The 27271-nt window shown below is 43.6% G+C and overlaps 1 protein-coding gene across 1 annotated transcript in view; it reads left to right on the top strand.

The window, feature by feature from the left end:
* The window catches only part of KIT (KIT proto-oncogene, receptor tyrosine kinase), a 59101-nt gene that overhangs the window by 5776 nt on the left and 26054 nt on the right, over window positions 1-27271 (top strand). The window contains exons 2-6 of the mRNA XM_049831467.1: window positions 12647-12886; window positions 17075-17353; window positions 20821-20957; window positions 23659-23818; window positions 26677-26866. Of these exons, the coding sequence (XP_049687424.1) occupies window positions 12647-12886; window positions 17075-17353; window positions 20821-20957; window positions 23659-23818; window positions 26677-26866 (1006 nt within the window). The remainder of the gene's footprint in view (window positions 1-12646; window positions 12887-17074; window positions 17354-20820; window positions 20958-23658; window positions 23819-26676; window positions 26867-27271) is intronic.

Here is a 27271-nt window from a genome sequence, read left to right as displayed (position 1 = left end):
AGGAGTAAGGCTGGAGGAGACTTGCAGAGGTCATCTGGTCTGTCCCCTGCTCTCCCCTGGGCTCAGACGGAGCAGATCTTGCCAGGCAGACTTTCAACTAACCTGCTCTAAGGCAGACTGAAGAGTCTACCGCCTAGTACATAACTAGCAGTTAAAAGGTCAAAAGCTTCTCCTGATACCTGACCTAATCTCCCTCACTGGTTGCTTAATTCCATCCTTTTCTTTTTTCCCTGCTCTGCTGGCTACACTGAACTGCTGATCACCATCCTCTTTTTAATAACATTTTACACATTGACAATTAATAGAACATCTTTGACTACTCCTTTCTATGATAGACCTTTTCCAGCCTTTTCTTTTGGTGCATCTTTTGTAACTCCTCCTCCTCTTATTCTTCTCAGCCCTCTCCAACTTGTTTGCATTTCCTCCAGATAGGATGTGTAAAATTGACGTCTGACTCCAGATAAGAAACGTAGTGCTCCCAGGTTTAACAAAATAGTTACCTCCCCATGTACTATGTGCTTCAATTTGACTCAAAGCATTGTAAATCTGATCTTAATCATGATTTAAATCAGCCAACAGTAAGCCTCATTTTAACTGTTTTGCATTTCTACTTAATCATTTTGTAAAGAAAGGTTTAACCTCCTTTATTACCATTGAGATAGAGTTTTAATTAAATATAGCCTTTACACTTAATGTTATACTTACTTTGATTAATCACTGTGCCTGTATTTAAGCAATTATGTAGGTTGTTATATGTACACTTATTCTGATTCTTTGTGTGTATGTTTTAATATGAAAAGAGAAAGTGTTGACATCTCTTGCATTAGATAATTGATCTTTTACTAATGATTTGCATCGATTACAGTGAAGGAAATGGGAATTCTGGAATGGTCTTCAGTTAGACAAATAACACCACATAGAAGCCAGCCAATTCAGAAGAAAAAACTCATTGAGAAATGTTTTGAAATAAAGAATTAATGTCTGAAAGGCCTATCTGTAGTCAAAACTGTGGTTTCTAATCACTATGCTGTAAAAATTTCAGAACTAGTCCATCTCAACCTCTTTGTATTCTTAGAATGGCAATGGAAAAAAGATAACATGTTTTTTTCCAACTCCTGATCAGTAGCTTCTCTTTGAATGGACTAGTTGCTTAATTGAGTTGTACTGAATGAACTGAAATAAAGAAAATATTTTCCCTGCACCTGCTAGGGAACTCCAGATGCGAAGGCTGGTTTATCACTGCGGCACAACCTGCCTAGAGGTGCTCAGTGACCGACTTCCATGAATTCAGTAGTTTGATTGCCTTTAAAATGTTGGCAGCAAATGTACGGCTTGAATAATTTTTTTGCCTTTAATTTTTTTTTAATGTTTAGAGGAGTTGTAAGTTTACATTTATGTTGTTGTATTTTCAAAACTACTGTTGAATAGTTTTACTTTTAAAAAGGAAAATATTCATTATAAAAATCCTACCTTTTTACTTTTAATGTAATACTAAATTAAATATGCAGTTCAATAGGGTATTTTTACCTGAAGTGGTTCTGTTCGTGTGCCTTAGATGCTCTTCTGCACTAGGACCTGGTACTGAGGCATTCATTTTCTGCTGCTCAGTGCCCGATTCTTTTCTCTACTTTTGCTGCCTCTTTGTTTGCTGTTTTGCATGGCATGGAAGTGCTTTCTGTGCCTGGATGAGCGTAACTTTTTAACTTTGAAAAGAAATTATGTGATCTTCAACAAAATAAAAGCTTCCTCCCAGTAGTGTTCATTGTAACACAAGCTGTTGAAGTTTCCTATTCCATAGCACGTCTGACTTCCAGGTATTATACATAAAATTGCTGACTTTGCAGTAACGCTAATATCATCATACCTAGGATTTGAGATACGCAGCACAATAAAAGAGGTCAAATGGAAGGAGCAGAAGTAAACCCTGTATTTCTGGTCTCCTCCCACAAACTAGATACCATCAGAAGCAATGCTGAAATGGGATTCCCTGCTTAGGCAGGTACTCAGACCGCGCTCACAGCGTGATGCCTTCTTCTGTGTCGTTCCTGGGGTGGGAAGGAGGACCACTTTCTCAATAAACAGCTATCTATATATATGCCACGTATATGCAACTTGTGATAGGGCTTATTAATAAACTAGGAAATAAAGTACATTTTGCAAGCAAAAATTACAAGTGGGACTTCTGCTGACGTTGGAGATGAAGTTCAAGAGCCGAGTTATGTATCTCCTTGCCAGAAGACTGGGGAAATGAAACTGGATTGTCAGAAAGATATCCAAGTCTCTGTATTCAAGGCGCTTCCAAGACAACATCGGTGACAGAGCTTGCTGGGTGTTAGCGTTATTACCTGAGGCGAGATTTGTTCACGCAAGGAGGTCCTGAAGAACATGCCGATGAATCCTCCAGAAGTTATCCTCATCACAGTTTCATAAGGCATGTGCAAAGATACTTCTCTAATACTGGGTCTGCCATTAAAAACATGTTTATTAGATTTGGTATTGTCTGTAAAACAATGCTTTTACAAGAATTTTTCACCAATGTCTTAGTTAGTAGCAAAGTTTGTGCGCTAGTTAGACAAGGGAAATCCAGCTTACTGCAGGCCGATTGAAAATCACTGAATAGATGAAGTTAATTTATATGGACAAATAGGGAAATACTCCAAAACCTCCTTCTTAAATGGATGTGTGCCATGTGGTCGCGTGACATGCGATGCAGTGACTTGTATTTTGGTAACTGAGCTATATAAATACTTTAGCTATCTTATTACTAAAACCAGGATTTTTCTCATGAATCTGTCAGTTCTTTCAGTGAAGGAAAAGAGAATACAAAGTAATACAGACATATACAGGTAGCTGTGTCTTTTCTGCAAAATTTGATGAACATATTTATTAATCTGAAAGTCTTGTTTATTGCTGTAATCTTCTAGGAGAAAGTACTGAACTAAATATCTAGAGAAAGTAAAAAGCCGTGCTGCTCTTTGTGGTATTTAATGTGGTCCATCGTAAGAGCAATGATAACGTAATTATGCAATTATTGGTATATATTCCCCTCTGGAGGCCTTACGTAGATGATTACCAGTGCACCTTTTAATGAAATTGCTACTATTTGATGAAATTACTGCCAAGACTTGAAATAATTAGAATTCGCAATGCCAAAAGTCTTACATTGCCTTCCTCAGTTGAGCCTTTTCCAAACAGACATTAATTCAGATTGCAAAATGATTCACTGTTCTCCAGTTTTCTCGTTTCTCTTCATTAAAACTACCTTTTCACTGCATTTCAGAAAACACGCTTTCAAGCCCATGTTGCTTATTACAAGGAACATTCGTTCAAAATGGAAGCTGAAAGATATTGCACCTTTTAATGTAAATGTCAGCAAAGAGAAGTGAGAAGAAAAAGCCATTAAAGGAATAGACTGGATGAATGACAGCTGAATTTGAATACACTATGCATTAGTGTGCTTTTTCATTCCTTCTAATCATTCTCTGTACTTACTTTATAATTTGTTTATTTATGTGTCTAACAGCTGATAAAACTAACTGTGAGAACAGCTGGTTAATAAGTAATTTTGGAAATTAGAGGGAAGGCGGCAATAATTCAGTAGGAGTAAGGATCAGTCTAAATGTATAAATCTCAACGCTGACAAGTGTTGTGGCAAACAGTTGCTCTTTTTTTGCAAATCCTACTTATGTGTGTGTACATACTTACATATTTATTTGTCCTCTGTATTTTTCTTTGAATAAGAATTAGCCAGTAGTTGTTTTAAGCTTAGGCCATTCTAGTTTAAAGAAACCTGATAGGTCAGTCGTGCTTCGGGTTTGGTTTTGTTCATTAGTACGTTGCCTGTAGATTCCTTCTGTGGTGGGAAGTTTAGGTGTAAGAGACCATAGCGCATCAATGTGCTGTAATAAAACAAATTAATCACCTAGAGTAGGTTGTTGCTTATAGTGCTTCAAGATGAGTGTCTGGACTGCTGTAGTACATATGGTGGTGCTCCTTCAAAAGACAAACCCCCAAAACAACAGAAAAAGTCCCAAAGCCGTGATTTCCCAGAAGAGGAGGATTCAGAAAGGTATCATCCCCAGCCGTGGAAAGAGGCATGGCATTTGGTCCTGCTGTGGCCATTTAGCATGTGTGCTAAAGAAGAATTCTATTCAGCTACATGTCTGCCTTTGACAATGCCCGTTCCAGCTGTCTTAGCAGGGTGAGGCATGCCAGTCAGAAGGGGCAAGCGGCTTGGTGGGCAGGAAAAGCGGCCTGTTCACATGGCTGGAGTTCCCTCACCCCAGCAAAGGAAAACAAAGCGGCTGGGGGAAGGGGAAGGTGTCCCTCTGTCTCTGGAAGGTGCAGTTACTTCCCCCAGCCCCCTGCCTTGAGGGAGTGTTGCGCTTGCATGTGTGGGGCAGCTCTCGCATGTTTGTTTCGGAGGGCGTGCGCAGAATCTGCTCTGCTAAGCCTGCTTCTGAAATAAGGAAGCAAAGTACGATGAGCGACATTGCTAATTGCTGCGACAAGACCCTCTGCAGGAGCATCTGCTGGCTTCCACCCACAAGCAGGGGTTCAGCCCAGGTGCTCACATTTGTCCTGCCTGAAGATCTGTGACTGTCTCTCTTGGAGAGTGGGATGTGCGGGGGCTGGAGAGCTGGCTGGATTTGTCTTCTTGCCACCTGCCTCTGATGCTGGCTGTTTCTGATTAACCTCATCTCATTCAGAGGGGTGTGTAACCTCTCTTCAGGTGTAGCTGGGTGTCTCCTCAGTCACCTGAGCTGTTTTCTCTGCAAGGGGTAAGCACCAGGTGCCTTTTACTTGTCACGTGGAGTGCCCTCCCAGGACCTGAGGTGTTTAGTGGGGCAGGTCCATGTAGGAGCAATCCCAAACCGTGGAGCTGAAAGCTTCCCGTGGGGCATCACTGCAGAGGGGGGTGTCTCACAGCCACAGTCAAGGCCCAGCTGCCTCTGTGGTTCCCCACGCTCATGCCTCCACAGGTGATAAAGACAACCTTTGTTCCAGCCTCCTTCTGCTTCCTCTCTTGGGTTTGCCGTGGGTGGGAATCGGCTGGCTGGCTCTAGGCTTGCTCTTTGTGTTGGGGGATACCCGTTTCTCCTTTATGGTGCCTGCAGATGGAGTTGGTTTGGCTGTGCCTTTGAGTGCTGGGCTGGTGAGCGCCCACCTTCTGCCCTCCACAGTGCCCTTCCTCTGCCCCCTTCCCGTTCAGGCTGAAGGGTCTACCCTGCGGGGGAAGGCTGGGTGACAAGACCGTAGTTGCCCTCATGCAGCTGGGTAAATGTCAAAGCCCCCACTAATCCTCTCCTCTGGTTTTCTGCTTACTAACGTACAGCCTCTGAGGATCCAAAACTTCAGAGCAAGTGCAAGCACAGGAGCTCTGCATTTCTGCTTGGGAAACACACGGCGTTGAAGAGTCTGTTGGTCAGCAGATAGCGCTGACTCTGTTAGATGGGTTAGAAACAAACCACTTTGTTCTGCAGGGAAGCCTAATCAGTCTAGACCCTGTAATACATGCCCAGTGACAGTTATTTTTCAGCGCCCAAGGTGGAGCTGGGGCAGAGGAGCCAGTCAACGTTTCTATCAGCAAGGATTTGCGGCATTCAAATATGCTGAGAGTCCCATGACACTTGCAGGGAACAATCACGTCTTTGGCCTTTTTTGGTCTGTGTCTTTGAGGAAGACACTAGCATGGGTGTTGGCGTGGATGGTTTCTTTCGTGAAGTAGGAGGCTATACTGCTAGCCTTCTTTTCCCCCTGCAGCCTAGCTGAAATGGGATCTGATGTAGCTTTCAGATCAAATCATTTAAAATTGACATTTGCCATTGCTAAACTTTTCATCTAGCATAAGGGAGAGTGTCTGTTTAGTGAAGTGGAACAAAGCAAGTAAGCATATGATAGCATCTTTCGTTTGAAAAATCTGGGAGATTTGGTACATCAGTAAATTAAAGTTGTTTCAGTGTGATTAACATGCGAATTTGACACTGTATTTGTTGCCTTGGGCCATGAAATGGTAGGCCAAAGAAAATATAATTGAAAAGGTCTTAAATTAATCTCCATCATAGCATATGTCAAGTGTCATAGTGGCTTTAATAAACAAGAGACAGACTTGGAAAGGTGATACTCTTCAGTTAGACCAACTAATACTGTAAAGAAGACCGGGCAGGCTTCTGGCTAGGACTTACGCATTTGTGTAAAAGAGACGTTTTTGCTTCTGCTTTTCTTTCAGATCTGCAGGAGACCTGAGTGTCTGAAAACATACTCATTTTTCCAGCAGTGCTGGTACACTGAAAGAGGATATTACCTCCCTGCAGGCCATGTCTTGCTGATATCCCTGGACCATTGCGTCTACAGCAGTGCCACTACTTTAACTGATAAAGCTATCTCTTGTTTCTGCTCTCTTACATTGGTGTAGATGAGAAACTGAAAAATGTGGTGAGTGAGGTCCGTGTGACAGCCCTTGACATGAACCCAGTGCCCAGAATGAATAGGCACTGAAAAGAAAGCAGTCTCTCTAATTGTATCCAATCACCACAATCTTACATGAAAGTCACGGACATTTTGACCCTTGAAGTTTAGCTCCTCGGTGCATTTGTCATAGAAAAAACGTTAACTGGTTTAGAAATCGTGGTCAGGATCAGGTCATGGTCAGGTCATTGTTTTCGTTGCGCAGCGCGTGTACAGCTTACGTGGGGACTGCTGCTGACTATGAAGGTTATGGACAACGACAGGGGGAAGAGGCAGATGCTCAGAAGAGCCTGCCGTGCTCCTACAAGTGTGTCCCAGCCCTGGGACAGGCAGGGATAGGGATTTGCTCTTGCTGGGTAGCAGTGAACCTGCTGGCAGGTCGCTGCCAGTCCCTTGGGCTTGGCAGAAAGGCTGGTACTGGATATGAGCAGGTTGTGGCTGTACTGTGAAGCTGCGCTGTGCCCCTGTCTTGGGAGATGTTTTGAGATAAGTTTAACGTGGAAAGGGGTGGAATAAGGCACAGGGTTGATTTGTTTTGTTTTGTTTCGTTTTGTTTTCTCTGAAAGCAATCTGTTGTGTTATAGAGCTGCCACAAACTTCTTGTTCCTTTTAATGTTTAGATAATTGTTGAAAGAGGAAATGGCCACAGAGGGACTAACCTGTTGGCCTAAGGTTCTGCAGGAAATCTGTGGCAGAACTGGGAATAAGATCCACAGCGCTTGACTCTTCATCTTGTTCCATAGCAGTCCCACGTCCTTTGTTTGCTTGGCAGCTGGAGATGATTTCCAGTTGCTTGTGAGCGTGATGTGGACTTGCACCTGATGTGCTTTTCCGTGCTACAGCAGTGTTGTGGCTGAGGCTGAAAAGCTCCGGCATAAACCGTATTTTTTTTTTTTTTCCCAGGATGGTGCACTCCTTAGCCAAAGCTTTTTTTGTTTGCACATCCCTTAATTGTTACAGGAACATTCTGCTGTCCTTAATCATATCCCTGCAATTTGACCTGCATTTCCTATCAGTATTATCTAGAGCTGTTTTATTTTCTAATTCCTCCAGCCCTGTTTTCCAGATGTTCCTTCTGCATGCAGAAGTCACAACTGCTGTACTCCCCCTCTTTCCTCCCTCTCCCTTCATTTTTAGGTCTTAGGAAGCTGCTTGTAATATATTCATATATTCTGCTTCTTTTTTCAGTTACACAGCCTTGTTCACAAATGATCCCGGCATTGTAGTTTTTAACTCAAATTTGTTATATTACAAGGAGATGCTAGGGTAGTGGAAGTGAGTCTTTTCAGCTATGGGATACAAATTTAGAACATCCAAAATGGATCTTGGGCTGTCCAACTCTGAGCTTTGCAATTTATTTTAATTTTTTATTTTCATTGTTATTCATTAAATATTTGCCATTATCAACATATTTTGTTAGCATGTAATAACTACCTGCTAGTTGCCCCTGAGGACAACTGTAGAGGGTCATCCAGAACCCCATTGTGGTACTCTGGCTATGCAGTGTATGGGGAGTGTTGGGTGTTTCGCAGTGGGATCCACAGTCTGTGACCGACAGTGGGAGCATCTGCCCCGCTTGCCCGCAGGAGCCACAGGGACAGAGGATGGGTTTCCTCTCTCCCCCTTCTCCTGTGGGGTCCCTGTGGTCAGGTGGGCTTCACCGAGGTGGGGACGCTCAACCTGATATTGAAGTAGTGGTCCACCTCCTTTTCCAAGGTGGAAGGAGGTAGAGAGAGGCGGGAGGCATGCCCAGGTGTGGGTCAGATAATAGAATAAGGATGCACACCCCCACCTGGAAATCTTCAGTGGAGACATAACGACGGGTTCCTCCATCCTGTTGCTCAGAGAGTTTACAGTCTCCCTGGTGAATGGTACAGTCATGGTCCTGCCTGGGGTGAACATGGAGCCCTGGGAGGAGACAGCAGACGCTGTGGGATCCCCTGGGGTTTGGCACTTGGAGATCTCTTACGATCCCTGGAGTATATTCTGCCAGCACAACTAATTCCTGAATTATTAGTGTCAGTGTCGTGGTTATGGTTACATGCTTATGATTGGTGTTACTGGAGTGCGCAAGAGCAACAGCGGGCCTGGAAGAACCCTCTCGTGCCTCAGGAGCGGCACAAATGGAGCAGTCTCGGATGTGGGGCTTTAGCAGTCTGAGGAAAGATCAAGAGATAGCAGATGGACACGTGCTGTGGGGATTAGTACACTGGATTACAAGTTGTTGGTTAAACGCTCAGATTTCTGTTACTTAATTATTCCTCCAAAAAGAAGATACAAAGTCATTCCCATCTTTCTAAGCACCATTTTAATTCTTCTTTTTTAAAGACAGGTGATATTTAGGTACATAATACCAAGCTTATCTGATAGTGCTTGCGTTTACAACCTGTTGTCCTTACACTGCAATACTTTCCTTGAAGATACATTATTTTCAGAAGGCAACAAAAAACCCTTTTACATTGTGGGGATCCTTTGCACGAGGCATTAATTCAACTTGTACATTGTGTGGCTGAGAATTTGTAGGCTGCGTAAAAGGGACCGTAGCAACATTGTCTTGAGATATGAGTGATGGCTTCAACTGGAATATCGTGGACTGCCACAGTGTTGTTCTCTCTTTGCCTTTCTTTCCCCACCTCTGGTACATAATGTATTTCTTGTACCTCTGGATGGAGTCATGCTCTGCTCTGTTGTTTACCACCTTTAAAAACTTTCCAACAACTTGCTAGATAATCCCGATAACAGGTGTTGAAAAATTTTGAACTCCTAGCCTGAATGGGTAGGATGAGTGCTAGGGGAAAGAGTAGGTAGAAGTCAAAAACGTTGCATAAAAATATGAAATTCTGTTTTTCTTAATCTTTCTGGCAGTTATTTCTGGGATGCTTGTTTATATGTTCAGTCATGTGAGCTTGTTTAGAGGATTAGTGGACCTCGTGGAAAATTCCTGGTGGTGCTGGAAAAACAGGTGCTGGTGAACTGTCTGTTGGGGTTAGCATTGATAAATAAATCTTCATCCGAGGGAGATGGGTAGAGAACGAGGGCTCCCTCCAAAACCCAGACCACAAACCAAGTAATTAAACTTCGCAGGTGGTCTGACTGTCCTTTGCTTCCTACTCTGTGGTAGACTTGTCAGGAAGAGGAGCAGTTACCTGACCCGGTCTTAATCCAGTATATACCTTAAGAACAACTAAAGCTGTGAGATGAGTGAATTAAGTCTGGACTATATGACCTCATCCCAACTAATTATCCGATTGTTTTGCTTGAACGTCTGTTGTTATCTGTGTGGGTAGGGAAATTCAGCCTCTGAGCGGAGCAGCAGAGTGTGTTTTTGAATGCAAGTGGTATTCATTTTTGAGAAATGTTCCTCCCTGGCTCAGGCATGGCTACTATACATCTAGTCCAACTGTGTGGTACTGTGCTGTGCATTAGAGGGGCATGGGGCGATGGTTATTTGTAGGACTAAAGAGCCAGCCTTCGGAAGGGGAAGGGTTTGTTGCTGCAGAACCTGTCAGCATTTGCACACATCACAGCAATGTGTATGGTTTGACAGACCCGCGCTCATGTAGTAGGTCAGTTATGACATTAATCTATGCACTGCTACCTCCAATGTGTCCCTTTCCTCTGCAAACCTGTTGATGACACCCTACCTTTGACCTTCCCGCACCCTTGTGCCCTAGGGTTGGGCGGTTAAGTGGGTTTGGGAAGGAGGAGAAGCCCAATGGCTGGCCATGCAGGACCTTACGGTCTGATTCTGTCTGGGCGGTTCGGAGCCTGGAGTTACCCCGTGTGTCGTTCAGCCGCTGCACAAATACCCGGGAGAGAAGCGGAGGGAGTGCTGGTGAAGGAGGGCTGCCCCGTGGCGTGAGGAGGGGACGCGTTGGTGTTTGCTCCACGGCTGGGGCTGTGTGACCTGCCCGGTGCCGTGCTCCTCGGTGGTGGGGCAGGGGGTGGGCAGCGGGGGCTGTCCCAGCCCGGCCACGCGCACGCTTCCTCTAGCAGGGCCCGGGCTGAGACCTTGCTGGCTGAAGGCAGGGAGTGATGCCAGCGAACGATGTCCTGATCTTCTCCTTTCCCAGCCTTCCTGACTCATCTGAGGACCTAGGGCCGGCGTGGGTATACCACATTGCACTTTTGCTATTTATGCAGCTCGTGTCATTTGTTGTTCAAAGTACCCTGTGGTCTGTGGGAAGCAGCAGAGGAGTCCTCCAAAGACATCCCATGAAGGACCTGCATGGTCTTTCACGAGACCTTCTCAGAGGTCTTTGCCCTCTGCCTTCTCAAGTGCCAAAAGTTGCTGGCTCTGATCTGAGGGGTTTGCAAATCAGAGGTCTCCTTGCCTCTACCCTGCTCTTAGGTGCCTCTGTGTCCGGGGCAAAGGGTTTTTCCAGCTCTCCTACCTGCTGAGCCACTGCTGGCTGGGACCTGCGCTCCTCAGACCTTGGACTTTCACTCTCCTTCTTCGAGCTGCTGTATCACAGCTCAGGCTTACACCTGCACTTGGAGGTAGCAGATTTGAAATTAAACCTGGGGTTTTTTTCTGCCTTTTTCTGGCAATTATTATTTCTAGGATGGTTGTTTATGGTTCAGTTATGGAAGCATATATGCAGGGTTAGTGGACCTCATGTGGAAAATTTCTGGTGGTGCCGGAAAAATGACCGCCTGTGGGGTTAGCACTGATAAATTTTAATCCGAGGGAGATGGGGCGAGAATGAGGGCTCCCTCCAAAACCTAGACCACAAACCAAGTAATTAGACTCTGCAGGTGGTCTGACCGTCCTTTGCTTCCTGCTCTGTGGTGGATTTGTCAGGAAGAGGAGCAGTTACCTGACCTGGTCTTAATCCGGTATATACCTTAAGAACAACTAAAGCTGTGAGATGAGTGAATTAAGTCTGGACTATATAACCACATCCCAACTAATTATCCGATTGTTTTGCTTGAACGTCTGTTGTTATCTGTGTGGGTAGGGAAATTCAGCCTCTGAGCGGAGCTGCAGAGTGTGTTTTTGAATGCAAGTAGTATTTTCAGTGGCATGACTCTGCTACTACATATGGATGTTGTACAATCTTGTACAACTGTGCTTCACATGAGAGGGACATTAGCTAACAGCATAGCTATTGTAAGCTAAGGCTTGCTTGCAGGACTAAAGAGCTACTCTGAAAGGGGAGGGGTTTATTCCTGCAAGATGACCTCAATATTTGTGTATGTTCTTTTGATGTTCAAGTAGGTCCATAGTAGTAAGAATTTATCTGCTTTTTCGGCTATGAACTCCATTTTGTAGGTTCGCTAAGATGTTCACATCAGGGGTATGCTAACTCAGCAACCCCCTGCTTGACTTACCTTAACAGTGGAGCCAGAGAAGCCTGAATGTGCTTCTTTCTCCAAGTATGCAGTGTAAGCTGGGAAGTGGTTGGGAATTGTGATTTGAAGCTGCTAATTTTACACGCCTTTAGTTTCCGAAAACTTTTTAAAAGTTGTGTTATAGCATGTTCAGTGAAAAAGAAGCTAAGAGGTCATTTAGAGCACCTTTGGTGACTGGGAGATTGGTGCCTCAGTGAAACTAATTAGGTAGCGTTGGGATGGAAGCTTGAAGAATATTTTCTATGAAATTTTTGGGAGGTAAGAAATGACAAATTAGCACTTCAACTAAAGAAATAAGCAAGTACGGAAAGCATGTGCTGATGCCTTCATTAAACTGGACATTTCTAATCTAAGAGTGTGAGTGGAGCTTCTGAATACATGAGGGAGCAGTTAAAAAAAGATAACTGTTGAGCAAGGAAACTTTAGTTCTTGGCAACATACTGAGTAAATGACAAAGAATGATTAAAAGTGCTGCCATGTAGAATCAGGCTCATATGTTCTTGAATTTAATTTTTAAATAGCTTGGGTCTGTTCCCATTCAAAAGCCAAACCATTGCAGAAACTGGTGCATGTGAAACTAGTTTCAAATGGTTTTTTAAGGACCAGTTTCCATCTGCTGTGGTTATTTGCTCTGTGTGCTGCAGGTCTTACAGGCCAAAAGGTGTCTGTAGAATTGCACAGTGCCATTGCAGCTTTGTATTTTTAAGAAATAACTCCCAAAATATTGACTGCATATATACAACTATAAATAACAATTTTGCTGCAGGAAAAAAGAGAGTTCTATTGACAGGCATTTTATTTTGTGCTTTTTTTTTTCCCCCAGGTGGTTCACTGCCCCGTGAAGAATCTTCACTGGTTGTGAATAAAGGGGACGAATTAAGGCTGAGGTGCGATGAGGATGGACCTGTGACTTGGAATTTCCAGAACTCAAACCCATCAGCAAAAGCAAGGAGTTCCAATGAGAAAGAGTGGTACACCAAAAATGCAACGGTCAGAGACATAGGCAGATACATATGCAAAAGCAACGGGAGTACTGTCACCTCTTTTTATGTTTTTGTTAAAGGTAAATATCAATGAAGGCATTATTTTTGCTTTCCCCCCCAGTTTCCCACACCCAAAATAATAGGACAGTAAATGGTGGAGGAGGGAATGTACTTGAGGTACAGAGGGAGAACACAGTCTGATAGAAGAAATCTTCTTCCCTGTCCATTAGAAAGAAAACTCGCTCCCAGCTTTGCTTGCAATGGCCTTTGTCACCAGAGCAAAGTTCTGGATGAGTTTCTCTTTACATCCCTGTTGTTTTGTGGTGAAATATACCTGAGCTCTCTTTCTAGAAGCTAGCCAAGTGACCCGAATCAGTTGTATGAGTCAGTTGTAATGTGAGGAAGCAAGCAGTATGTAGAAATGTCGTTTTAATTCCATGCCATCCATCAGTATAGAGTCATGTAGGGTTTGGCCCCAAGCTCTTGATTTATTGAGGCAGTTAGCTAAAGGATTTGGCTATTTGAGGCTGCACTCTCAAGCTTAAGCCAGCAGGCAGCAATGATTCCTATGCCTCCAGTTCCTGATCTACCTGTGACTGATCAGAAATGTCTCAGATGGGAAAAAAAATGCCTCTGCTCTGACACATCTTCACAGTCCTTTATTACCCTTCTTCTCTGTGCAGATTTCTTCTCTTTTGTTGGTTCCTGATCTATGGGTTCATCAGCTGCCCTCAAGCTGACAGTTTACCATGCCTGGCTTTCCCTTTTCCTTTCCAAGGAAGACAGTTTGTCGTGGTTTAACCCCAGCCAGCAGCTAAGCACCACGCAGCTGCTCACTCACTCCCCCCCACCCAGTGGGATGAGGGCAAGAATTGAAAAAAAGTAAAACTCTTGGGTTGAGATAAGAACAGTTTAATAGAACAGAAGGGAAGAAAATAATAATTATAATAATAACAATAATAAAATGACAATAATAATAATAAAAGGATTGGAATATACAAGTGATGCACAATGCAATTGCTCACCACCCACCGACCAACGCCCAGTTAGTTCCCCAAGCAGCAATCCCTCCCAGCCCCACTCCCCCCAGTTTATATACTAGACATGACGTCACATGGTGTGGAATATCCCTTTGGCCAGTTTGGTTCAGCTGCCCTGGCTGTGTCCCCTCCCAGCTTCTTGTGCCCCTCCAGCCTTCTCGCTGTCTGGGCATGAGAACCTGAAAAATCCTTGACTTAGTATAAACACTGCTTAGCAACAACTGAAAACATCAGTGTGTTACCAACATTCTTCTCATACTGAACCCAAAACATAACACTATACCAGCTACTAGGAAGACAATTAACTCTATACCAGCTGAAAACAGGACACAGTTATTTTGCTGCTTCTTCACATAGCTCTGGTGGCCTTTCTTCCCTGTTGATGGAAAAAAGTCCTACAACATCTGCTTTCTTGGAGACAGCATTCCTTGTCCAACAGGGGTTGTTTCAAAGAGCCTCCTGTAAACCCTGCCAGTCCTTTGAGAATTACTGCAAGGTTGTTCTCCAAGACAGGGAGGAACCAGCACAGCAAAGAGTATTTTCCCAAGGGAAGATATCTTACATAGTGGCCACACAATTTAAAGAGTGCTCCTTTAACCACTGCTGAGTTGTGCAGATAGCCATGCAGCTACCAGGGATGAGTTTTCTTGACCTTCTGTGTTCCTCCGAGACTATGACTAAAGGAAGTCTGGCATGTATTTTACCTGTGTGTGACAAACATTGTTGACTTTATCTACCATGACTGTTTTCCTGAAGGTCATGGTACTTATCCCAGACAGCTGTGATCACAGAGATGTTTGTGCCTTCCATTACGTGAGTGACTCCTTCACCTCAGGTAGCAGGGAACACTTCCACTGAGCATGATTACCAAAGCATCAGAGAAGTTGTGTGGCCCTCATGCAACAGATATTAATTTCTTTGTCTTAATTGTGTGAAAAATGTGCAAGCTTCACTTTGACAAGTTCCTGGAAATAAAATAAGTATGTTTGTGAGGTGGGCCATCATTTTGCAATAGCCTATGGCTTAATGACATCTTACATCACACTGAAGATGCTACCATGAGCTCATCTGCTTGTGGGGTTGCCACAAGCAGCCCACATGCTTTCTGCTTGTAAAGCTGGGAATGAAGAGAGAACAGGACCAAGAACCTTGATCCTGCACAGTCCCAAGTGGCACATAAAATGGTGGCAGCTGTTTATCTCTTACGTCCATCTGGATCTACTAAACAAATTTTCTATGCTTCTGTGACCAAGGATGACACAGTGTTGGCAGACTGCAGGCGCTTACCTCTTTCACCTTTCTGCTTTGGCAGAAAGTGCCTGTGTTTTGTCTATAGAAGCAGTTTGTGTCCCTATCCACGCAAGTTTAGTGAAGATCAAGCTAGTTCAGACATCTGCATAAGAGGGAAAAATCTCGATTTTAATCTCATGTCTTTCCTGACGCAAGCACACATCTTGTGCTGGAAACCTGAGGTATGCCCAGAAAGCAAGTGCTACCCAAGACGTACCTGGGGTGGAAAGCCGTGACGGGAAGAAGATGACCATGAGCAGCCTTGTTTCTGCCAGGATTCACTACAGCAAATCCTTTCATGTATTCTCACCCTGAGGTCTCCCTTCCAGAGGGGGATGGAAGATGGGAGGGGAACACCTCAGCTATTCCGCTTACCCCAGCCAAGGCCTTCCTTGCAGTTTCAGCTGTTAGTGAAACAGGTCTTTGTTCCTTTCTTCTGTTTTCAAAAATGTCTTTTTTTTTTTTCCCGGGGAGCCATACTTTCTGCATAGTAAAGATATCTTGGCTCTGTCCATATTGGAGAAAAAGTGGACTGAGAGGAAACCAATCAGTTAAGTCTCTGTCAGCAGGGACATTTAGATGAGCTCTTCCAGTCCATGCTCCTCCAGCTCAGGAGTGACAGCAACTCATAGTGTTTGTCTAAGTATCTCCATGTGCAAAACATCACACTTTGGTTCTGTTCAGGCATGCTTTACTTTTTCATTTGTTAGTAGTCTCCATCCACTAGGTCTAGACTGATGCTTCAAAGCTTTTAGTTTGTGGGGCTTCTTGGGTGGCAGTATCAAATGAGGTTAGAACTGTACCCTCACTCTAAGCTAGAAACCAGCCAGTAACTTGTGTTCAGTGATGAGCACCCTTTGACTTAGCATTTCCTAATTGCTTACATAAATGTCCCATGCTTCATTTTCAGCCTAGTACTTCTTGTCTTAAACCAAATTCTCTCAGTTTTTTTTGTTAAATCATGGTTTGTTGATCTCTAATCATTCAAGTTGTACGAAGGCAGTTTGCAAAAAAAAGAAAGAAAACTTTTCCTTCTGTTTCTACATTTCTAATTCATGCTACTCTGTAGGGAGGGCAGATGGGAGCTGAAATAAACTTCTACGGAGTGTTTGTCACCACACCATCCTTTATTTTTGTATTTGCTATTAATGGCCGGGTTCTTAGCATTTCAAGATCATCACCTATCATGGGCTTCGACTTTTGTTGTAAAAATGTTTTAAGTACTTTGAACATTAAAAGTTTTTGTATGTTTGTGTGCTGTGGTGGCCGAGATGAAATGCTTTAGAAAAGGTACCTTGTGAAAGATTACATGATGATTTTTCAATCAGATATGCTGTTTGTATGCCCAGTTTTTTTCTAAGGAGGCTAAAAATAACCTCTGCTTTCAGGGAGGAGAGAGAGAGAGAGAGAAGTTGTTTGGTGCTTCCTCTGGTAGCAATGTGTGTTCATTTAGATTATGTATTTTACAGAAGTGAAAACCATAATTTAGGTGCTTTTCAACTTCCATTTGCTCATAAATTTCTTCAAAATCCTCCTGTGGGCATGAAACCTTACAGCCCTGCCACTAGCTAAAAGCAAATTACTTTTAATGGTCTGTGAAAATCTGTTTACTGTTGTTGGGGGTGGAAGGTGGAGGTTTTGGAGCTAAACAAGGCAAAAAAATATCCCCATCTCCAAATAAAAATGCAGTAGGATTATTTTTAGTGCACATGATTCTGTAGTGTGTCTGGTATTGAATGCTACTGCACATCTCCTGTTGTCCTCCTCTTTTAGGACAAAATTTAATGTCTCTTGGTAAACATGAATTGGGTAATACTGGGTTTTACTGGCTGAATGTAAAACTTTCTTTGGTGTAAGTGCCCAATTGCAGAGTTGGGGTCATCAGAAGTTCCCTGTGCAATGTCAGCTTCTCTGACAGGTCTTTGCATTTCTTCACAGATCCAAACGTGCTCTTCCTTGTTGATTCTCTGATCTATGGAAAAGAAGACAGTGACATCCTGCTGGTGTGCCCCCTAACAGATCCAGATGTTTCGAATTTCACGCTGAGAAAATGTGATGGAAAACGTCTCCCCAAAAATATGACGTTCATTCCCAATCCCCAGAAAGGCATCACTATAAAGAACGTACAGAGGTCGTTTAAGGGCTGCTACCAGTGCTTGGCCAAGCACAATGGAGTTGAGAAAATATCGGAGCACATTTTCCTGAATGTGAGGCCAGGTAACACAGGATTTTTGCTTTCTTGTAGAGCACCAGATTTTACCCTTCACCTCCCAGGAACTGGTGGGAAGTGCTGTGAAGCCTCACCTTGTGTCCTGACCTTGTCATGGGGAGGCTGGAGGTGGCGGTCTCCTCTGGAGGCTTTTGGAGTCTTCTACTCAAAGCCAGAGGTGCTTGCGCACCAGGCGATTGCTCTGGGGTGCCCGTGGCCGCTGCAGGTTGTCCAACGGAAGGTGGTGGACTTAGAAAACTTGTTCTGGGCAAGTTGTGTCAGGGCACAGGTTGATCTCGTGGCACTCGGCTTGTGGCTGTGCTGAGCAGGTTTGGCCATGATCACTTTTATTTTCTGTTCCTGGTGATTTCCAGGTGTTTTTTTCACTATTTCAAGAAATGTGGGTTGTGCAGTTAAACTTTGAGGACAAACCAGCGCCATGAGGTTTGAACAGGTTTGTGCAGGAAAGGTGGAGATTTGGATGCCTTACTTACATGTCTGTTGCCTGCAAGTGACAGCAGGAGAAACTGATTGATGACATTAAAGAAGAGGGATTCAGTGGAGGGGCAGAGCTTGGGGGAGCACAGAGCCCTCGTTTGTCTCCGTCATCATGAGTGAGGATGGTCACAACAGCAACAACGTGCCCAGATCATGATGAGGAGCGTGTTGTGGCTGAGCTGCCAGATGCAACGCTTAGCTCTGCAAACCTGTTGATGACGCCCTATCTTTGACCTTCCTGCGCCCTTGTGCCCTAGGGTTGGGCGGTTAAGTGGGTTTGGGAAGGAGGAGAAGCCCGACGGCTGGCCATGCAGGACCTTACGGTCTGATTCTGTCTGGGCGGTTCGGAACCTGGAGTTACCCCGCGTGTCGTTCATCCGCTGCGTAATTACCCAGGAAAGAAGCGGAGGGAGCGGCTCAGCAAGCCAGGCTGTCTCAGCGTTTCCCGAGGGGCGAGGAAGTGACTTTGTTCTCCACGTGGCTGTTGGGCTCTTTGAACGAGGTAACCCCTGGCCGCAGCTGGGAGCGTGTCTCCGCTCCGGCGTGCGCGCAGCGCGAAGGCTGCGGTACGGTCTGCCGAGGGAGCATCCCCTGTCCGTGCGCACGCGTTGGACCGCGCGCCCAGCGTTTCCGCTGGCTGCCGCGGCGCTTCTGTCCGCGCGGCCGAGGTGTCCCGTGGGGATTTTGTTGTCGAAGGGAGAGCGGTGGGTAGGGGCTGCGTGGTTTGGCTTTGTGCTTTCGGAGGCAGCCAGCCGCCAGCAGTGCCATGGCGGCGGTGCCGGAGAAGGGGGTTCACGGCTCGGGGCGGCGTGCGGCCGTCCCCCCCGCCGCCTGTTTTGTGCCGGGCGTTAGGAGCCGAGGACAGGCTGCTGCCATCAGCCCCCCTCGTGCTGGTGAAGGAGGGCTGCCCCGTGGCGTGAGGAGGGGACGCGTTGGTGTTTGCTCCACGGCTGGGGCTGTGTGACCTGCCCGGTGCCGTGCTCCTCGGTGGTGGGGCAGGGGGTGGGCAGCGGGGGCCATCTCAAGTGCTGTAGCCAATTGAAGCAGTCTTTTTCCTGGTGTTTTGGACACTCTGATACAGTGAATTTTAATGAATAATACATTTCAATTAATGAGAAGAGAACAAAGGTTTAATCTGGCATTCTCTTTTAATGACAAAAATCAAGTCCATTCTTGCTGTCTCTCTTGTTTGTTCTGTAACAAGTTTTTTTTTCAACTGTTTTTTCAGTGATGGCCAAAGAAAGAAAGCAGTTGATTGACAGCTGACATTTCTCTGACATAGGAGAGTGCAAGTTGTAATATTGGACTATTTCATTTTTTTTATGGGGTAAAAGTCTGCACTTGCTTGATAGAGTGGTGACTTCAGATGGGAGGGTGCTGACCTGGCATCCGTCACAAGTGGCCCACTTATGGTGGGCAGCCGTAGGTGAGCGATGGGACCTGGGTGCTCTGCCCACATTCTCCATCTGGGGGGAAGCGTGGAGTAAGTGGAAGCATCTGCTGAAGGCCATCAGCAGCAAAGCAGCATTGTCATCCTCAGCGTTGTAATTACCGTGCTGTAGTGTTTGGTCGTTACTAAGTGCACCAGGTAAAACTCCCACTTTCTCCTTGGCTGAAGGTCTAAGTGCGAGACCCTTTGGTGGGCAGTGTTTTTGTAATCATAACTGTGGCACTCAGACCCCCAGGCCTGAGCTTCTAGTGCAGAAGGACAGAAAGAGGCATCCATGAAACAGCAAGCTCTGCAGGCGTACTCAGACATAACCCAGCCCTGCTACGATAGCACAGGGAGTGCTTATGTCCAGCCCTTCTCAAAACAATGAGGCGCTTTATGGCCTTACGGCTTTTTTTTTTGTTGTCCATAGATCTTTTTGGTGGGTGAGAACACAGCACGCCTTCTGCACTGGCTTCCTCCTGTCTCTTGGGTACTGCTGAATGCCAGGGGTGGGGATTTTTATGTGAGCCTTTATATCTGAAGAGAGCAAACATGTTTCTTTGTTCTCTTTCATAGCCGCTTACAGCACCATGAGGAAAACATTATTGTTAAAGTATGAATGGCTGAAAAGCATTGCGTTTTCCTAAGTTTCATATAATTTACCTAAGACAACTACAAAGCCTGTGTCAGAGGCAGGAAGAGAGTCTGGAAGACCTTATCTGATATATGTTGCATTCACAGTTTGAAAGTCAGTCTTCCTGCGTAAAAGCCCTAGTGGGAAGTTCACTGGAGTCTCATAATGAGGAAAATTTGAAGAAAGGATGAAGAAAACAGAGAAAAATCTGTGGAGGGAACAGAGGAAGAGCTTTGCGGAGATAAGAGACAGATAGTCCTCAGATGTACTTGACCGTTGACAACAGACACCGTGAGGAAGAACAGGGATACAGCTAACCCACAGCTGCTTGTAACCACCTACCTCTTGGGTGACAAATTTGCCCACGGTCTTGACTCCAGCCACCTCTGTGAACCATTACTGTGAGCCGAAGTTGTGGTACTTTCAGGGGCAGTTGTGCTGAAGTCCTTGAGCTGTAACCTGTCCTTCCTAGACTGTCCATCAGGGGCTTTTCAGGGACGTATCAGACAGTACTTCGTGTCTGCTGTAGTATTTTGTAATTAAAAGTTGCAGTTAATGCTAGGCTGCGGTTCTTCAGTGGCTGATCCTCACTGTGTTTTCAGTTCCAGAGTGCAACTTTTTAATCGCTGTCATGGAATGAGTCGTCTCATTGATGGTTCAACATCGTTCAAGTTTCTTCATGCAAGTTGCTATGCTCTAACAAGTATTATCTCACTTTAAGTGTAATTTGAAGGGAGATTGAAGCAGTAATGTGCTTGTTGAAAAGGAACAACTGTGTAGTATGTTAAAGAAATTTTAATACTTCTTGGAGGCCTGAAATTTTATTGGAAAGTTTATGACTGTTGCTTTTTATCCCCCTTTGGAAGCTCTGCAACTCATGAAAAGTAACGCACTTCTAAATTGTTTTCCAGTTCACAAAACTCTTCCCGTCATCACCTTATCCAAAAGCTACGAGCTTCTCAAAGAAGGGGAAGAATTTGAAGTTACATGCATAATCACGGATGTGGATAGCAGTGTACAAGCTAGTTGGATTTCTCACAAAAGCGGGGTGAGTTCCTTTAATTGTATCATTGTATGCCTCAGCACAGTACACAAACTCCGTAGACATTCACGTGCTTGACTTGGATACCTGATGCTACATCAGTTTGGAATTGTTGCATTTCCAAAGGTCCTGCATCTCAGAGACTGGTGAGGGGCCAGCAACAACTGTCCCATGCCCATGCGGATGGCTGGGAGGAAAAGCATCTGCATGGGCTTCTCTTCCCAAACAGAAATTAAAATTACGCTTTTCAGTGTGAAGTTTAGGTGACCTCTGTTGGGCTGCCTAAATACGGAAGCACAGAGTGCCTACACATCACATTGCAATCAATGGGAGCTGCAAATATCAACACATGGACTGCAAATTACATATTCTAGTCGTTATCATTAACAGTAAAATACCTGCTAATTAGCATGGGATTGTGTGTGACAGGAATAGTAGTGAGCATTCACAGGAATGATTAATTCATTTAAATTACATGGTGTGCCTTACTAACTGGCAAAGTTCTGAAAGATGAACCAGTGAACTGGCTTCTGTCTGTAGTAATAGATGAAGGTTCTGCCTGGCATCACCAAATTAAATTATTGGCCTGCTAAGTGCTCCAGGAGAGTTTGTTACTGGCGGCACAGTTATTTTGCAGACAAGGGGCAGAGAGATCCCCTCCCCTGGTCAGCCAACGTACTGCCAGCTCTGCCTTCGAAATGAGCAGCAGGCACTGGGTTGTTTTTAAGGATGCTTCTTAGTCTTCTGGGTATACCCTGAAATTTAAATTAATTAAAAGCCCTTGGGAAGACCTGTTAGTAACTCCTGCTGTATATGCTCCTATGCTAATTGGCTGGTCTTTTACTGCTAATGGTAGTGACCAGAATACATAATTCGCAGTCCATGTATGTGTGGAAAAAAGGCTTCTGTGATGTTGTGGTGTTTGGCTAAATCACATCTCCTCAGACAGATAGTGAATGGGAGGCCCGTTCCCTGGGGCCAGGCATGCCATGCTTAGCTAATCCGCTGGCTGTGGCAGAGCTGCTCTCGCTAAGTTCTTGCCGCTTCAGAAATCCCACCTCGCAGCTCCGAAGGTTGAGGAGGTCTAAATGACGTGAAGGCAGCGTGGGGCATGCAGATGGGGCTTTTGGTCCTGTGCCAAGGTCAACTGCAGGTCCTTCATCTGAGAACTTCATTTCTTCTCTTATTCTCCTCCCTTCTCTTTGTTACAGTGTGATGAAATCAGGGCATTCCCTTAAGTTTTTGTGCTTTATCATTTTTCATTTTATGAGTAAAAGCTACGAGGAAAATATTTTTGACCAAATAAGTTTGACCTTTCTGTCCTTTCTGGTAAATAGCAGCGTATGCTATCTTTTAAATATTGACTATCAAATTAAATTTTGTCCTGAAACAGAATACATAGAATTCATGTTTAGATAGATGCAGAATTATGTTTTGTCCTGAATAGGTGGGAGGGAAAAAAACCAAACCAGTTTTTCCTTGTATGACTGAAGTTATCACCGCTTTTGAAAATTAGGAGACTTGTTATAAGCAAGCACATCCATACAGAACAAACTTCTGTCTGTGTTTATTATAGTTCAGGAGGAAGCAAAATTGCATTGAGAAGATTAAACTTACCTAGAAGCTCTTGGAACCTCCAAGAATTGAAATCTTTGCACTAGAAAATCATTAAAAGTCCAGGTCTGCATTTGGATTAATCAATGTAAATTTATCTGTCTTTCCAACCACACTGAGCATTCTTACAGAAACTGAAGTCAACACCTCAAAGCATTTATTTTTTCTATGCATACGGAGGCTTAGAGTCATGATATACTTAACGCTTTGAAAAAAGAATGAAGTTTCCAGTTGCCTTTAAGATTAATAAATCTAGATTGCTATGGACCAAGAATCAGAGTGGGTACCAGAGGAAGGATGCTGTGTAAAGCCTGCTGCCAGCAGGTCTTTCTGCAGTATGGCTGTAATCAGGAGATGCTGCGGACTCAGGGCATAGAGCAACCCAATTTAAAATGAAGTTCCGGCACCTTAAATTCTCTCTTGTTGTTCAATGGGAAGCATTGCAACCATTAGAGACTTCGGTGATTTTTAGGCACCACTTGAGTAGTGAACCACACATCAGAGTTGCAATGACTTTTTACAATAGCTGCAGCTTCTGAGCATTAGGAAAGTCAAGACCCAGTGGTCACTTTGCATCAAGCCCTACAGCTAGAAGGGTTGTTAGCGCAAATAAAACCTTCTGTTGGTTCCTCACCTTCATCAGCATTAGAAATGTAGCCCAAGTGAGGTGGGTATGACCTTGGGCACAATACTGTTTTCTTCATATGATTGAAACATTTGAAGAAATTAGAGTTTGAGCTTTGTGGCTTGCTTGGGGTGGTCTCCCCGGTTGGCGCTCTCGGGGGAGGTGAACACACACATACGCATGCATGCATGCACACACACACACACACACACACTTCAGTGGAGCTTGAGGAGGACAAAAATAAAGAATAAGGGACTTAGGAGAGGACCTTATCTCCCAAAGACAGCTGATCATACACTTGTTTTGCATGGAGAGATTCTAGTGACAGGTTTGTCGTGCTGGCTTATTATTCCGGTTTAAAGTTATGAATATTAATATAGCAAAGTTATAATTACTTCTATTTTTAATTTATCTAGGAAAGATGCTGCATACACAGTGTTTTAGATGTTAATTGTTTTCTACCGACAGATTGTTACAAGCAAAAGCAGAAATTTGGGTGATTATGGATACGAAAGGAAATTAACATTGAACATCCGTTCAGTGGGAGTTAATGATTCTGGAGAATTCACATGCCAAGCAGAAAACCCTTTTGGAAAAACCAATGCCACAGTAACCTTGAAAGCACTAGGTAAATAGTTCCTGTAGAAATCTTAACATCTCTAAGAGTGGGAGGTGGAAAGTGAGAACACTGGGGAGCCTTCTCTTTCATCTCTTTCCTTTCCCCCAAACTTCAATAAGCAAAGTTGCTTTATGAAAAGGTTATTGCTGACTGGTACCATATGGGATGGCTCAGGAAGTGTTGTGGTGTGTGTGACTACTTTAATTTCTATAACCCTTTGCATGTTGTTGGAATGTGATATTAGAACAACCACCCAACCGTGTTTCCATCTCGCTGGTTTGTCTCATCCTTCCAGGTTTAATTTTAAATTTAATCCGGTCTTAACAAAGCAATTAATTTACCTTTGCCTGGTACTATCCCTATGCTTAAGTAATTTGGCAGCAGAAGCACAAAGCGTATCTTTAATACCTGCCTTCCAAGCATGGGAAATTTTGCTGACATCGGCATGTCAATGTTTTTTACATAGAAGCTATACATGTACCTCTATTTAGAATAATGCTGCAAGGAATATTCCAGTGTGCATAGGCAGCATGAAATCGTTCCGGGGCTCACCCCCGTGGTAAACCCACTATCCATCACTTCCACAGGTTTTGGATTGTGTCCCTTAACAGTGAGCAAACTGTCTCCCTCCTCTTGTTTAATAACAGACTTGTTTAGAGTCTACTGTATATTAACTTGGGTGACAGACAGTGCCTTTTGAATTTTAAAGCTGCTGAAACCTGCTAATTAAATAAATTAAGGACAATTAAGGACATGTTGGTATAGTTAATAAGATAATTCTGAAGAAGTCTGCGTAGTTGGCTTCAACTGTTTCAGTTCCTTACCATTCAAGGGTGTAGTAACTGAGAGAAGTGTAGCCTTGGATCCTTTTTCCTTTTCAAATCTGTTTTTCTGTTGCACAGATACTCCTGCAACATTCCTTGTTTTGCTTTCTTTGGTAACTTAAAGAAAACAGAAGTGTTTGACCTGTGTGGGTCAGATCTTCAGCAGAGTGGCAGAGGTTTGAATGCCCTTAATCTTGCTCTGCCATTCGAGGGGGTAGGGTTCATAAGGACAGGGATGTTTTCCTCTTTTTTTTTACAGGAGAGACTAAATTCATATGTAAAAGAGTGAAACAGTGTGAAGTATGAAAGAAAATCTTTTCCCCAAGAGGAGCAATATGAAAGCTTTTATTGTAAGAGGAGGGAAGTTCTTAACTACAGAAATTCTTAGGACTACTATGTATGCAAATGTGGCTTTAAAAAGAATTGACTTTGGAAGGTCTGGGGGCTAAAATAGAGCATGACATTATAAAAAGTAGGTAATAAAGTAACAAGTTTGTATTTAGTAAAATGCAAAGTTTGTATTTAATAAAAAATGCCAGAGAAAAGCTGGAATCCTTCCTTTTCGAGATACTCCCCCCTCCGCCCAAATTTGACTTAAAATAAACTCTGGCTTCTGGATGCCTTCCACCATTCATTGTCAAACTGACTACATTTACCTGAATTGTGCCAGCTCCCAGGGTCCTGGGAAGTGATGTATGGTGTGTACTGCAGAGATCCTGGGATTGGATCAGATACTAAATAGCTGTGGCTTTAACATTAGCCAAAAAGGTTACAATAAATAATGGGTATTTTTTGTAATTTTCCCAATTACTTTTTTTTTTAACAGTTAATTTATCTAAATGTAAACAGTTTCTAAAACTGCATTTGGGGGACTGATAGTGCAATCATAAAATTTTATTTGCAGGCTCTTGGGTCCGATTTTGAATCTTAAGTTGCATAAGGGATCCTGTATTTATGCAGAAAATAGAACAAAGCTCTGCGAAGGAACTAAAAATCTTTAGTTTCCAGATTTAAAACCTTTTTCTCTTTTCTAGCGATGGAGAGCATTTTAGAGCATACCTGCCTGCTGCGAGTTTACTTCATCCTTTCTTCTCCAAAGCATCTGTCAAGTGCTCTGGCAGCTCCATATGCTTTCACCAAGCCCCGCTGGCTCTGGTTTTCCAGAGCTCAGGTGCCCAGCTGGCCACAGCAGTTTGATTACTAGAAAGTGAGAAGAAGCAGGGATCAGAGATTGACTTTTGGTCTAAATTCAAGCTCTCTCAGTAAATGTGTTTCCTTGTAATTGCAATCTGCCTGTCAAACTGATAATTCCCGTATGAATTTGTGTAATAGGACTGAAAAATTTGCCTTTTCAAAGTGAATAATCCTGAAGCTGATGAGTTTATTAATGAAATTGAAATCACTGCGGTAAGGATGCTGCTCCACATGATATTTTGGAGCGGAACTGCACAATGATAAATGGTATCTGCCAAATAAAAGATTAAGACCCAGCAGTGAATGCACAGAAATGCCTTAGTTTAAGACAATTGGTATCCAGGCCTGTGGACTTAGCACATTTTTCTCTAATTAAAGTTTTCAATAGCTTCATTTGTAATGTTGTTCTTAATTACACTTGACAAAGAAACCTTAAATACTCTAGTATATTGTCATAAATTATCAATTGATCTTGCTTTTTTCTTAGTGTTTCTTTTGTACCAGACAGTTAGCAACTCCGATTTTTGGAAAAATATAAATACTTGAGTAGAATCAAAGACATGCTTGCATTTTTCCAAAAGCAAATAGGGTGTATTTATCACCAGAAGACGGAATTATTTCTGTTAAGGCACTGGGGGCTCCTTTAAGTCCTGTGCCTCATTGCTATATATAGCTAGTGGCCTTGGTTTTGGCAGGTGAGGGTTCAAGTTCTGCTTTGTAGATAAGGTTTCCTGTTTCACAGTTGGATGTTTGATCACTGATCTTGAAGTAGTCTTAAGTGTGGTTAGAGCCCTGACAATCTTCTAAATGGCCCTGAAATTGTTTTTCTTCTCCTCTTATGGCTGTCAGCTAAAGGATTTGTCCGTTTGTTTGCATCAATGAATACCACAATAGATATAAATGCAGGACAAAATGGAAATTTGACAGTTGAATATGAGGCATATCCAAAACCGAAGGAAGAAGTCTGGACGTACATGAACGAAACATTACAGAATTCATCAGACCATTACGTCAAGTTCAAGACTGTGGGCAATAACAGGTAATAAGAGTGACTGTAAGTGCTATCAATTTCACTTTGGAACAGAAAACTAGAGTCTGCTCTGGAAAGAGAGAGGAAAGTGGAGATGGTGAGAAAATTGTGATGATAAAAGATCTTGTAGTACGCGTAGCTTACCACAAGTAACTGGTGCAAAGTCTGCTAACCTAGATTTGGAATAGTGTTGAGCTAACCACACCATCCAAGGACCAGTGTGCCACATACTCACGACTCACCTACAAGATGCTATTCCTGCCCAATAAGCAAAAATACGAATTTAAAGTTGTCTGTGTGCGGAGACTCTCTCTACCACCACAGCAGAGCCCAATGCTCTGGACAAAAGCTTATGCTTTTTCTTCTGCTGTGCACTGTTCTTTCCTGAGCCCTGGTCCTCCAAAAATCCAGTGA

Source organism: Accipiter gentilis, chromosome 3, assembly GCF_929443795.1.
Source record: "Accipiter gentilis chromosome 3, bAccGen1.1, whole genome shotgun sequence".
Classification (NCBI taxonomy): domain Eukaryota; kingdom Metazoa; phylum Chordata; class Aves; order Accipitriformes; family Accipitridae; genus Astur; species Astur gentilis.
Note: the sequence above shows the minus strand (reverse complement) of the source record. Positions and strands in the feature narration are given on the sequence as shown.